This window comes from Balaenoptera ricei, chromosome 13 (assembly GCF_028023285.1).
Source record: "Balaenoptera ricei isolate mBalRic1 chromosome 13, mBalRic1.hap2, whole genome shotgun sequence".
In the NCBI taxonomy this organism is placed as follows: Eukaryota; Metazoa; Chordata; class Mammalia; order Artiodactyla; family Balaenopteridae; genus Balaenoptera; species Balaenoptera ricei.
In genome coordinates, this window is record NC_082651.1 from 9360244 (window position 1) to 9373145 (window position 12902).

The 12902-nt window shown below is 44.7% G+C and overlaps 1 protein-coding gene across 6 annotated transcripts in view; it reads right to left on the reverse strand.

Moving 5' to 3' along the window:
• The window catches only part of INPP4A (inositol polyphosphate-4-phosphatase type I A), a 125730-nt gene that overhangs the window by 45680 nt on the left and 67148 nt on the right, over positions 1 to 12902 (reverse strand). For all 6 annotated transcript variants that reach the window (XM_059943396.1, XM_059943398.1, XM_059943399.1 and 3 more), the window contains 4 exons: positions 10567 to 10637; positions 9434 to 9642; positions 8800 to 8844; positions 1894 to 2012 (listed from right to left, as the gene is read on the reverse strand). In XM_059943396.1, the coding sequence (XP_059799379.1) occupies positions 1894 to 2012; positions 8800 to 8844; positions 9434 to 9539 (270 nt within the window). In that variant the 5' untranslated portion in view covers positions 9540 to 9642; positions 10567 to 10637. The remainder of the gene's footprint in view (positions 1 to 1893; positions 2013 to 8799; positions 8845 to 9433; positions 9643 to 10566; positions 10638 to 12902) is intronic.

Consider the following 12902-nt stretch of genomic DNA (forward strand, 5'->3'; position numbering starts at 1 on the left):
GGGCTTACATGGATGCGTATAACCAAAACACTGTTTTCCAAAAAGGACAAAGTTTTCTGGGCCCAGATACAACAAACAGACCACCACACAAGCTGGGCCCAAGGGCTCATTCTAAGGGTTCCTCCCTCAGCAGGAAGGATTTTCTAAAACTGAGTTGAATGTCCACATGTATTCTTAGTCTTACAACTTCAGATGAGTTATGTATTTGGATCTACTACTGTGGGTTATTCCTTTAAGATGTACAAAGGCAGACGGAAGAGGACATGAATGGGCAGAGTTGGTTATTCCTAGACTCCTGGGCTTGGAATGATTACGGCCCGGCTTTCTTAGGGCTACCCCTTCCCTTTCTGAGGACTAGCTGCTAGTGTCTCAGTCGTAGGTAGCTACTTCCTGGCAGGCCGGCCTTGCCCCCCAAAGCGCCATTACATCAGACTCTCTTCCTCAGGCGGTGGTTAGCGATCTCAGCCAAACAGTTAGCGGTTCCTGTCTGTACCTGCAGCTCCAGCTCCAATGTCTCAGCGCCTGCTGGACAGTGCCCGCCCCAGGTGGCCAGCTGGGGCCGCAGCCCCACCCAACCTCTCCCTCCATCCGCTGGTTCGGACCCTCTCTGACTCTCTGTCCAAGGAGGCTGCAGACCCAGGCACCTGCTTTGGTGCCTTCTTCTGCTTTGTTCTCAACCACCCAGCATCGATGCACCCCCGCCAGTTCCACCTCCAGAGCCTCCCTCTCATGCCCCCTTCTTTCCACTCCTCCCTGCTGCCAGTCAGGCCTCACAGCACTGTCACTCCCCCAGCGACCTCTGACTCAGGGCCTCCCTGAAACACAGCTGCGGACAAGCCTGCCCCGGCCGGGCAAGACCCCCGCTTCCCTGCGCTCCTGCTGTGTTCTCTGCACACACTGAACAGGATCAAGTTACTCTCCAAACCCACACAATGAGCTGGATGGGACCTCGTCCTCCGGGTACCGTCCTCGTCTCTCTGCTCTAACAGAGACCACACTCTGCTCTGTCTGCACGAGCCACGCTCATTCCCGCCTCCTCACCCACAGGATGGCAGACTCCTTGAGAGCAGGGACGGGGCCTCAAGGGTTTTGTATCATCCGCAGCACCCAGAACTAGGCTTCATACGTAGGCAGTGCTCGACAAATGCTGAGAAAACAGAATTGTTGGCTTGAACTTGGAAATGCATTTCTAAGAGAATGAAAAAGTGTCTGTCTTCCAAAATGTGAAACTGGGAAAGAAGGGGAAATGCAATTTGTTTGGTGGAGACTGCCAGGGAGGAGATACTTCACCTAGAGGCTCACGTCACCAACACAATCCAACAGGAGCTCACACCAGCCAACTCCTACACTTAGTTTCATAACTTACATGATGTGCTCATCTAAAGAAATTTTGTAAAATTCCCCAGGCGAACGCATATCATTTCATTCAATGTAAAAAGTAAACACATAGCACACACATCTCAAAAGAATATAAAAATAAAAACCAATAAAAATAAAGGTATGCCTAGTAAGAGGGTTGGTTAAGAGTGAACACTCTCCAAACTCTGATTAATGAGCACACCTGTCCAAAAGTAGCAGCCACCTGGAGGTGACAAGGAAGAATCGGGTCTTACTTCTTAAAAGGCAATCAGCCTTAGGGGACCACTGTTCAAAAACAGCCTGCCAATAGACAATCAATAATAACTGCAAAGGATATGGCAAATATAAATGCCACCCAGACAAGTAAGTGTGATGAAAGATACCAATGTACTGAAAAGCCATGGAAGAACAGGGACGATCCACAGGAATGCAGCTGCAGCTACAGGTGCTCAGGCCACTGAACAGCCCTCCCGTCGGGATCAGAAACACTGTCACGGAGCCGCCGGAGGCAGGCCAGGGGCCAGCAGCACCCACCTCAATGATCTCCGTCTGCGCGTGCTTCGTCCAGAACGCCTGGGGTGGGGTGGTCACACTCACTGCTACAAAGCTATTTGGTTTTCGATCTAGCGATGGCGTATGCAGCTCACTGCAAGCTACAGAATTAAAACAATAGAAATAAAATAAATAAAATTAAATAAAAATAAAATAGAAATGAATCTTTAAAATCAGGCTCTAGTTAGTTCTCTGTTCCAAATGCACCCAAAGAAAGCAAGAGAAGTAAATGACACTCAAAGGGATGAGATGATCACATTGTCAGTTGTCACAGGGAGGTGATTTTTCAGATTAGAAGCAATCCCTTCTCATTCCTCCCCGCCTTCCCCAGCCCCCAGGACAGCAATGCAGGCACTGCCAATGGAAGGCTCTCTACGTCCACGGAAGGGATGACATAGGAAGGGTCTGACCCATAAAGTCTGACCTTAATGACTAATTGGAGCTAAGCAGCCACAGAGTTGATGAAATCAAGACCCAGCTACACACACCCGCATCCAGGACTTCCGCTGCCTTAGCTTATGGTGTCCCCAGATCTGTGTGTGATGTATGTAGGAAGCAAATTAAAATTCTATGGCAAAATAAACAAAGCTTTTTTTTTTTAAGGAAGTCATTGCTCATTTATTCTCCTTATAAGACTTATATCAAATGTAAGATTACTAAACATGTGACTTTTCAGAACAAAAGGTGCCCTGTAGAACTGTTTCAGTTAGAAAACGTACTAAGCATTTTGAAAGACTCAAGATAACTCTATCATAGAAGGGACCCACAGGAAAAATGATCATACATCTTTGAATCTAACATGCGATCTATTGTAAAATGTATTATGAGAGGAAAAAAAAGGCCCACTGCCATGAGTCTATGATATGCCACTGATTGTAAGACACTTTCTGATTAAAGAGATACTAAAAGATGAAAAAATATCCACCTTGTAACTGATGAAACATATGGTAAATCATTCAACACTCATAAAAAGAAGTGGCTTTTCTGGAGGGGCACTGAACATGTCCCACAGTGCTGTAAGCCTTTGGTTAATTCCCAGAGTTCAGAAACAATTGATTTTTTAAAAAAATTTTATAGTTTTTCATTTTTATACAATTTCTAAAGGTTACTTTCCATTTACACTTATTACAAAATATTGGCTATATTTCCCATGTTGTACTATACACCCTTGAGCCTATCTTACACCCAGTGGTTTGTACCTCCTACTCCCCCCACCCCTGTATTGCCCCTTCCAGCTCTCCCTACTGGTAACCACCAGTTTGTTCTCTATATCTGTAAGTCTACTTCTTTTTTGTTATATTCACTAGTTTGTTGTATTTTTTAGATCCCACATATAAGTGATATCATACAGTATTTGTTTTTCTCTGTCTGACTTATTTCACTTAGCATAATGCCCTCCAAGTCCATCCATGTTGCTGCAAAGGACAAAATTTCATCCTTTTTTATGGCTGGGTAATATTCCATTGTATCTGTATATACCACATCTTCTTTATCCATTCATCTGTTGATGGGCACTTAGGTTGTTTCAATATCTTGACAATTGAAACAATTGATTTTGACCATTTTTTCATTGCCTTTATGAAGGAGAGGATTTTTAGAGGTCTTTATTCCTGCTCTCATCATTCTCATTGATTTTTAAAATGCTCACTGGTGATTTAAAATTCAGAAACTGATTTTTACTTCTGCAAATTAATTTACTTCTGAAGATTAATCTCTTTGTATTATCTTCTCATACATCTTCATGGATTTTCATTACTTATTGGAATATAATAAAATACAAAGACCTTAGGTTTTCAGTTCAATGAGTTTTGACAATCATATACACCCATGTAACCCTCATCAAAACAAGATAGCTTTTCCCATCAGACGAGAAAGTTCCCCCCATACTTCCCAGTCAATTCCCCTACCTCTGCAACCACTTTCTGATTTTTATCACTTTTGTCCATTCTTGAATTTCACATAAACGGAACATTTTTAAGATTCCTCTGTATTGTTTATATACCAATATTTCATTCTTCTTTTTAAAAATTGAATTATATTCCATTGTATGAATGTACCAACATTTACTTATCAGTCCCGCTGTTAATAGACATTCGGGTTGTTTCCAGTTTGGAACTATTATAAATAAAGGTGCTATAAACATTCTTACATCTTTTTGTGAACATGTTTTCTTTCTTTTGCCTAAGTACCTGGGAGTGGGATTTCTAGCTTATAGTATAGGCTACACTTAGCTTTGTAAGAAGCTGACAGTCTTCTAAAGTGGCTGTATCATTTTACAATCCCACCAGCAATCTACATGAGTTCCAGTTGCTCATAATGTTAAGCATCTTTTCACCATGCGTTTATTGTTCATTGTTATAACTTCTTTTGTCAAGAGTCTGCTCAAGTCTTTTGCTCATTTTTAAATCGAGTTGATTTTTTTTTAACTGTTGATTTGTAAGCATTTTTATTCTGGATCTGTCCTTTGTCAGGTATATGGGTTGTGAATATTTTTTTTCCCAGTCTGCGGTTTATTTATTCATTTGCTTAAAGAGTTCTACAGTTTTTCATTTTTTGATTTTAGATTTTTAATTTTAGAGAACGGCAGGCAGAAAAATGTCCCTCCCCCTAAAAAGTATCCACGTTCTAATCCCGGGAACCTGTGAATATATTATAATAATAGGCAAAAAAAGACTTCAAAGATGTGATTAAGGTCGTGGAATCTTGACATGAAAAGATTATTCTGGATTATCTGGGTGTGCTTAATCTAATCACATGAGCTCTTAAAAGTACAAGTGGAAGGTGGAAGGGTGAGTTAGAAAGATGTGACAATAAAAAAAAAGAGAGACAGGAGAGATTCTAAGCATGAAAGGCACTCAACCTGCCATTGCTGGCTTCGAAGATGGAGGAAGGGGCCACAGCCACAGAATGTGAGTGGCCCTTATAAGTTGAGAACAGGCCTCAACCCAGTAGCTAGCAAAGAAATGGGGACCTCAGTCCTAAAACCACAAGTAACTCATTCTGCCAACAACTTGAATGAACAAGGAAACACATTCTCCCCTAGAGCCCCCAGAAAGGACCGCATCCATGCTGAAGCTTTCATTTAGGTGTTATAAGATTCTAAGCAGAGATCCAGCTGAGCCCTCTGGGTTTCTGACCTAACGGAACTGTAAGATAATAAATTTGCATTGTTTTAAGGTGCTATGTTATGGTCATTTGTTATGGCAGCAATAGCAAACTAAAACACAGAGTTAGTACTTTCTGCCAAGAAAGCTCTGCCAACCCTCAAGTTGTGGTTGTGAGTTATTTATTTTCTTCCAGAAGCTTTAAGGTTTTATTATTTTCTAAAAATTCTATTCTATTTCTTCTACTATGTCTGCCTCAACAGAAATCAGGGATTTGACTGTTCCATTTGCTCTCCCTCCTTTAAGCTACCCCCATCGGTGACCCTGGTCTGGTCTCTCTTGGCCTGCCCTCTCATCATGCGAGGTTAGAACATCCGAGTCTCTCAAGCGCAAGTGATGGCAGGTAGGTTGAGACACAGCAGGTGGCCCAAGGCTGGAAAGACTGATTATCAGCTTAAGGGCTGATGGGCCAACTGCCACTCTCAGAACACACCTCCCCACGGGTGACATTCTCTCCTGGCCTCGTCCCCACCCAGCCTGTCTAAATCTCACGCAAGGTTTAATTCCTAGCTCAGTTCCATGGCTTCCACGAAGCTTTCTCTCTTCAGCCCACAGTCACGTCTCCTTCTGTTTATCACTTACACATCACTCCTCTGGCATATTTCCATAGAAACCATTAATCTCTGATATGCGGGTCTTGTCTCTCCAACCAGAGCATCTGTAGTCCCAGCTGAATAAATGCTATTGATGTAAACCGGTAAAACATATTTCGAGTGCATATCATTTGACTCAGCAATTCTATATCCAAGAGTTTATCCTAGGGAAATAATCAGCAAAATATATGAAAGATCCATGTACAAGTACGTTAACTGTGCTGGTGTGTTTATAATGGCAAACTAGAAAGACCTAAATGTCCAGCAATAGGAGATTGGTTAAAATAAATATGGCACAGCCATACAATAGATTCCATGTAGGCATCTAAAACGATGAGGTGGCAGATCCACGTTTATTAAAATGAAAAGATGCCAGTGATATTTCCCTACATGAAAAAAAAAACCATGTTAAGAACACTAGGATGACATTTTTGTAAATAATTCCATCACCTCCACAACTAAAAATCATCAAAAATTTCTGTATAACCCTGTGTGGGTGTTAAAAAATATCTGGAAGAATATACACCAAAATGCCAACTGTGATTCTCTCTCTCTGTTAGGGTTTACATTTTCTCTGTTAAAGGTTTTTAAATGAGTACTTTTTAATTTTAAACTTCTATTTTTAAGATAAAATATTTGACCATTCAATTATCTGACTCCTACTCCTCATCTTTTTTTTTTTAATTGTGGCAAAATTCATTTAACATAAAATTCACCCTCACTTTTTTAAGCTGTTTCTTCCTCCACCTGTCTAATTAATATGACTACATTACCGCCCTTGACTTGCCAGATTCAGAAATGTCCTGATTTCTAGATTTCTATTATAGCGGTGAAGATTTTTAACTTAATTATATCAACTCTCATTCTCTCTCTAAACTCAGTTTAGCTCAACTTTTTTGTTACATCCATGTTCTGCATTATTAAAGCTAAGTGAATACTATTCATTACGGGATTTCTTTCACTTCTCTCCTGCGCTGGACTCTGTTTCCTGGATCTTCTTTCTTCTCAGTTTATTCCCTCTTTTCGGTGGTGCACATCCTCCACTAACTTCCAGAGAAAGGATGTGGGGAAAGTAAATTTATTTGAGACTCTGTATGATGAAACAAATGTCTTCCTACCTTCACACTGATCGATAATCTGGTTGAGCAGAGAACTGCAGGTTGGAGATATTTCTCCACTCATATTAAAGATGTGGCCCCACTGTCTTCAAGCTTCCAATGTCCCCAAGAATCTCCAGGCCAGTTCCATCCCCTGGGGAGGACCATTTGGTTTTTTCCTCTCTGGAAGTTTTTAGGATCTTCATTTTATTCCCAGTGCTCTGAAATTTCACCGTGACGTGCCTTGTTATGGGCTCTGCGGTTCTGAGAGATGCTTGTATAATTTCTTGTTAATTTTGTCCCTTACATTCTTTCCTATTTTCTAAATGTTGAGCCTCCTGAATTTGCTAATTTTCCATTTCTCTCCCATTTTCTAGTTTGCTCTTAAAATTTTACTTTCTGGGATAATTCCTCAAATATCTTCCAACCTTTATTGCATTTTAAAATACTCTGTTATATTTTAAGTTTCTCAGACTGTACATGTTCTTCAGTTGTTGTTTTTCTTCATAGTCTCCTGGGTTTTTTTATGGATACACCATCTTCTCTTGAGGATACACATTATAATTTCTTTGACGTTTTCTTCTTTCTTCAATGTCTCTGTTTCTTCCAAGTTCTATTTTTTTCTATCTTTCATGTTGTGGGCCTTCCACAAAGGTCTAGTGATCTATGCTTTCATTTTGTTTTGAATCACCGCTGAGGTATAATTTGTATGTAAAACGCACCCATTTTAAGCGCAGCACTCGGTGAGTTTTGATCAGCATACACGCCCATAGACCCTCCACCACTGTCCAGACACAGAGCATCTCCATCACCCCAAAGGGCTCCCTGTGCCCCTTTCCAGTCAGTCCTCAGGCTCACTCCCAGATAACCATTAACCTGTTTTCTCTCACTACAGATTCATCCTTCTGAGTTTCACATAAATGGAATTACACAACACACGGTCTCTTATTACGGCTTCTTTCACTTTGCACGGTGCTTCTGAGATGCACCCATGGTGTGTGTGTATCAGTGACTGGTCCTTTTCCCTGCTGAGCGGCTGTCTGTTGTATGCATGTAACATAGTTAATCTTACTGCTGATGGATGTTGTTTCCAGTGCTGGATATTACAAATAAAGCTGCAATCAACATGCATGCACCAACCTCTGCGAGCACAAATAAAAGTCCATTTGTTTCTAAGAATGTGGTATCAGGAGGCTGAGGTGTACGGTGGGCTCCGCGACAGTGAATGGGTGGCCGGCCGGCCTCTTTTGGCTGGGTTCCAAAGGCCAGCATCTCTGTGTCTCTTTTGGCGGGGGGGGGAGTGGGAGTGGGGAGTGGGGTGGTTTACTTTCTCCAGAGAGAGCCTCCAGCCTGGAGGAATAAGCCCAACAGAAGGAGGACGAGAGGAAGAAGGGTAGGGAGGGCGAGGTGGGTGCGTGCCACTCAGCAGACTTCCACGGACAAGGGGAGAGGAACACTAAAGAGTGCCGGGCCTCGGAGCAGAACCTTCTGCGACGAGCCACACTGCCCGAGCCCGGAGCCAGTGCAGCCCACGGCAGTGGTTGGTACACTCTCTCATCTGATGCTCGCGAGAGGGAGAGCATCAGGTGTCAGCTTCTCCGCGCGTGGAGCAGGGATCCGAGGGCTAGAAAGCTAAATGCAACCCCACAGGGCCTTGTGGCCGCGGCGGACAGCGCTGGCCCTAAGCCCCGTTTCCTCACCCCTCCCTGCCCCTCCCAGGGGGTAGGAGAGGGGAGGGGAGGCTGTCTTTGCGGCTCCGGGTGGGCTTACCTCCCGCCCCTCCCCACTGCCAGCCGGCAGGGAGCACGTGCTGGGGGGACACGAGCCCCACAGGCAGGCAGGCGGCCCCCCAAGGTTCCCTCCCACCCACAGGAGGTTCACACCAGCCTCGGAGCTTCATCTCCCCGGAAGCACTTGGGCAGCAGTGGTGGCAGCAGCAAGACCTCTGAGACACACTCCTGCCAGTCGTGGAGTGTTTGTTTTTGTTTTTAAGCAACGTGTATTTTAAGACAAGAAAATTTAAAAGACACCTACCTAAGCTGAATTCTAGAATGGGCTCATCTGGATCTTGTATACTTCCTGGATAAAAAAGAAATGACAGAAAAAAAAAATCACCCTTAATAAACTTTTCCCTGCTTTCAGATTTGATGCAAAAAACTCAACACACTGGTGGCAATCATTTCACAATATGTATAAATTAAACCATCAAGCTGTATATCTTAAACTTATAGTGATATATGCCAATTACTTCTCAATAAAACTGGGAAGAAAAACCCAACGCTCTGCTTTCTTTTCCCTCACAAACTGTTATAGGAGATGATTTCTTTGTTTGCTAAACATTTTATTTTGAGATTCCTAAGAAGTCTCTGACCCCGAGACCAAATCCCTTCCCACTCGGGTCTGCACACTCACAACACAAAGGGCTTTTATTATGGTCTGGGCACTTGCCAGACAGGCACTGTGGACATTCCCACGTTATCTATTGGCAAATGAGCCCTGGAGGTGCCCACACAAACTGGAAAACTGATGGCGGGCAGGTTCCAGTGGAAGCAATTCCCAGGAAGAGGGCTGACTTCCCCCCATTCCAGTTCAAGCAGAGGGATGCCAGGCCTGGCCCTCCCAGCGCTGCCACAGTATGGGACCCGCGGGCAGGCCCGGTGAGGCTCACCTGCCAGAGAGAGGCCAAGCATGTCGGCTGCCACATCGATGGTGGAAGCCCGCTGCATTGCACGGGCTCTGGTGCCATGGCGAGGGCTGTGCTCTCTTGCTGTCATGATGTCATTGGTGACGATGTGCTTCCTGTTCCTGGGTCAGACCACGCCTGATTCCCCGGGAAGCGCTGTCACCAAGCCCTAGTCCCCTAAGGTGGCAGTAGTCCTGAGAAATAAAAACAAACACTTTTTTTTAAAAAACAAACAACAACAACAACAAAAAACAGGGATGGTGACGAAGAGACACTGTGCCCTCATGGAGAGAGCACGCTGACCTACATGGACAAGATGCAGCAAAGCCAGGGTCCCCTGGCAATGAGAAGCCAGGACGGAGAGTCCGATGAGCTAGGCCCCGTCTAGTCACCTCCTCTGTACTCACACACACGCCAGCACGGTCCGTCCGTGGGGTCCCGTAAAGAAATCATGTTCTCTCCAACAGAGACATGCCACATTAAATGATGGCTTAGATCTAATCATCGACTATGGCCTTTGATATTTTCTTGTTTGCTTTATTATGTTTTCCCACTGGCAAGTCTCAGAGCCTCTTTACAATCATAAATCAGCTCACTACCATCTCCGTTAGAAAGATAAGAGACGCAAGAAGAGGTCTGGCGCCCACTGACCAGGACAGCACAGCAGAACAGTGGAGACCAAAGGCATGTCTCCAACCTTGCTCTCTCCCTCCCAGGGGTACAGGAACTTCACATGTGTCAGACTCAGGCTTTCTTTCCCACAAAACGTGACAATCTACGCCCCAGTGGATAGTGCCGTGCTGTGGATACGGAGGTCTCTGGGCAAAGGGCCACTGCAGGCTGAGGCTCCGGCCCAGCACAGAACTCACTTTCTGCTCTGAGAAGTGGGTTACCCAGCAAGGAGTGAGTTTCACATATTCTTCTAACCCTATGTGCTACAATCCCTGCTGTCTCTGGAAGGAACCAACCTTTAGGAGTTAAGATAATTGGACTAATAACTCCTCTCAAAGGTCCCCATATATCCAAACGCCCCTGTCTTCTCAAAGTGCATCAATGCCTTTGCACCCGAAGGGCCTGTGTTCCCACTCTTGGGTTAATTCACCCAGCAACTAACTTACTGGACATGTTCGTTCTTGGACCAGTAGAGACACGTGGCATTTCTTCATAGAAGCACATCCAAATCCATCATCTAAAAACAGAAAATTATAAACTTAACAAGCTAGTCAAACATGGAGTTCTCGAGAATGCTTATTATAATGTACTGATATATGTTATAATTTTAATGCCTAGAAATGTGGGGAAGCCAAGAGCTACTACATATTCCTTTGAGCTTCACGCCCCAATCTAACCTTTTGGCTCAAAAACAAAGGTTTTGCACAAAGCCCCAAAGAATGAGAAACGGAAAGTGCCCATTCCTATCCCCCATCCTGGGGTGATCCAGGAGAAGGGGGGACAGCCCTAAAGGGCCTGCTGGGCAGCTGGGATGTGGTTCAGGGAAAGGAGAAGATAAGGAGCCTGAGGCCCAGGCTTCCTGCTCACAAATGTCAGGCCCTGGGAGAACCTGGGTGCCTCTGAGGCTCTGCTTTTTGGTGTCTAAGATGAAGGTGGTTGCACCCACCTCATGGAGCTGCAGTGAGAAGCAAATGTGCAAGAACGGGAGCGGGCTCTGCAAACCCCACCTAGCTCCCAGCCCACCGCCGCTGCCTGGCCCCGCGCGCCTTCCCGCGGATCGGAACACCCAGGCTCCGACTCGGCCCAGCACTGCTGGGGGCTGCAGGGCAGACCGCAGGGCCCAGAGCGAGAGCATCTGAAACCTCCAGAGTCCGTGGTGGAGACGACAGGAGGATCAGTGCGCGCAGCCCTCGGACAAACCCGACATCCCTGCAGGCTGTGCTCCTCCCCCTCCCACTGGGGCCGCAGGGACCTTGGGCCTGGGCACCTCAGCAGAGAGGGCAGTAGCCTGGCTGGGGGGGCCCCGAAGAAGTCACCAAGGGGATGACTCACCAGTTTGCTGACACCAAAAGGCATACGAGTCAAAAATATGCAATGACAGTGGAACAGACTGGGAAAGTACTTGCAGTACTAATATCTGTGTCTTACAATAATGTTTACACAACTCGACAAAAAAAACAACTCACTAAATGCAAGCGGCAAAAGGTATGAATTCATAAAAGAGGGATACATGTAGAAAATACTTTGGAAAAGTGACCAAACTCAATCATAATGAGGAAAGCAATGTTAAATACACCTTTAGTTACCTAAAGTAGGCGTCTGAAAGAGGTTTGTTTGTTCTTCTAATGAGAATGTGCTTTGCTGGCAGACCTAGGGGAAACTCTATAGGGCTCTCCTACACTGTTGATAACATTTTAGAGAGGTTCGAGTATTTCAGAAACCAATTTGACATTATTTATCAAAATCCGTAAACAATAACAAAATTCTGGCCAGTGGTCCAGAGATGCTAATTGTAGCACTCCTTGTAATGACAAACACTGGAACCAATCGAAATGCCCAGCTACAGATAAGTGCATTCTGGAACATCTATAAGAAACACTACCATATGGCTGTTAAAATGATCATAATAAAGGCAACACACATAAGAAGTCCTTCAACCTCATTAGTCATCAGGACAATGCTAATTGTAACCATGAGATACCTCTGCGTACCTACTAGAATAGCTAAAATGAAAAAGACAGGCAGTACCAAGTGCTAGCAAAGATGTGGACAGAATAAATGGGGCCCTGATACACTGCTAGTGGAGTGTAAGATGGTGTAGCCATGCTGGAAAACTGGCAGTACCTCCCCGCACTGAACGTGACCCGGTATGTAACTCAGAGTGCAACTGCTAACAGAAACACACACTTAGGGTCACCAAAAAAAAAAGCTGCAAGGAACACTTAAAGCTGGGAATTCCCTGGCAGAATTCCAGTGGTTAGGACTTGGTACTTTCACTGCCAGGGCCCGGGTTCAATCTCTGGTTGGGGAACTAAGATCCTGCAAGCCGCACGGTGCGACCAAATAAAAAAATAAATCTAAAAAAAAAACAAAAAAACCCAACACTTAAAGCAGTAACATTTATAATATTCAAAAACTAGAAACAATCCAAGTGTCCATCAACAGTAGCATGGACAAAACAACACAGATGACTCTTAGGAACAATGTCAAGGGGGAAACCCAGACCCACGAGAGCATGTTCTAGGCAATTCCATCTCTGTGAAGTTCGGGCACTGGCCAAACGAGTCTGTGGTGTCAGAAGTCAGGACAGTGGTGTCTCTGAGGGGCAGGACTGACTGGGGAGGGTGTGAGGAGGCTTGTGGGCTCTGGTGTGTGCTGTCTCCTCATGTGGGTGCTGGTTCCACGAGTGACTTTACTGTGGGAAATTCACTGCGTTGTGTATGAATGATCTTTACACCCAGTAAAAAGGCTGATTCCTTTAATGACTATAATAAAGACAGCA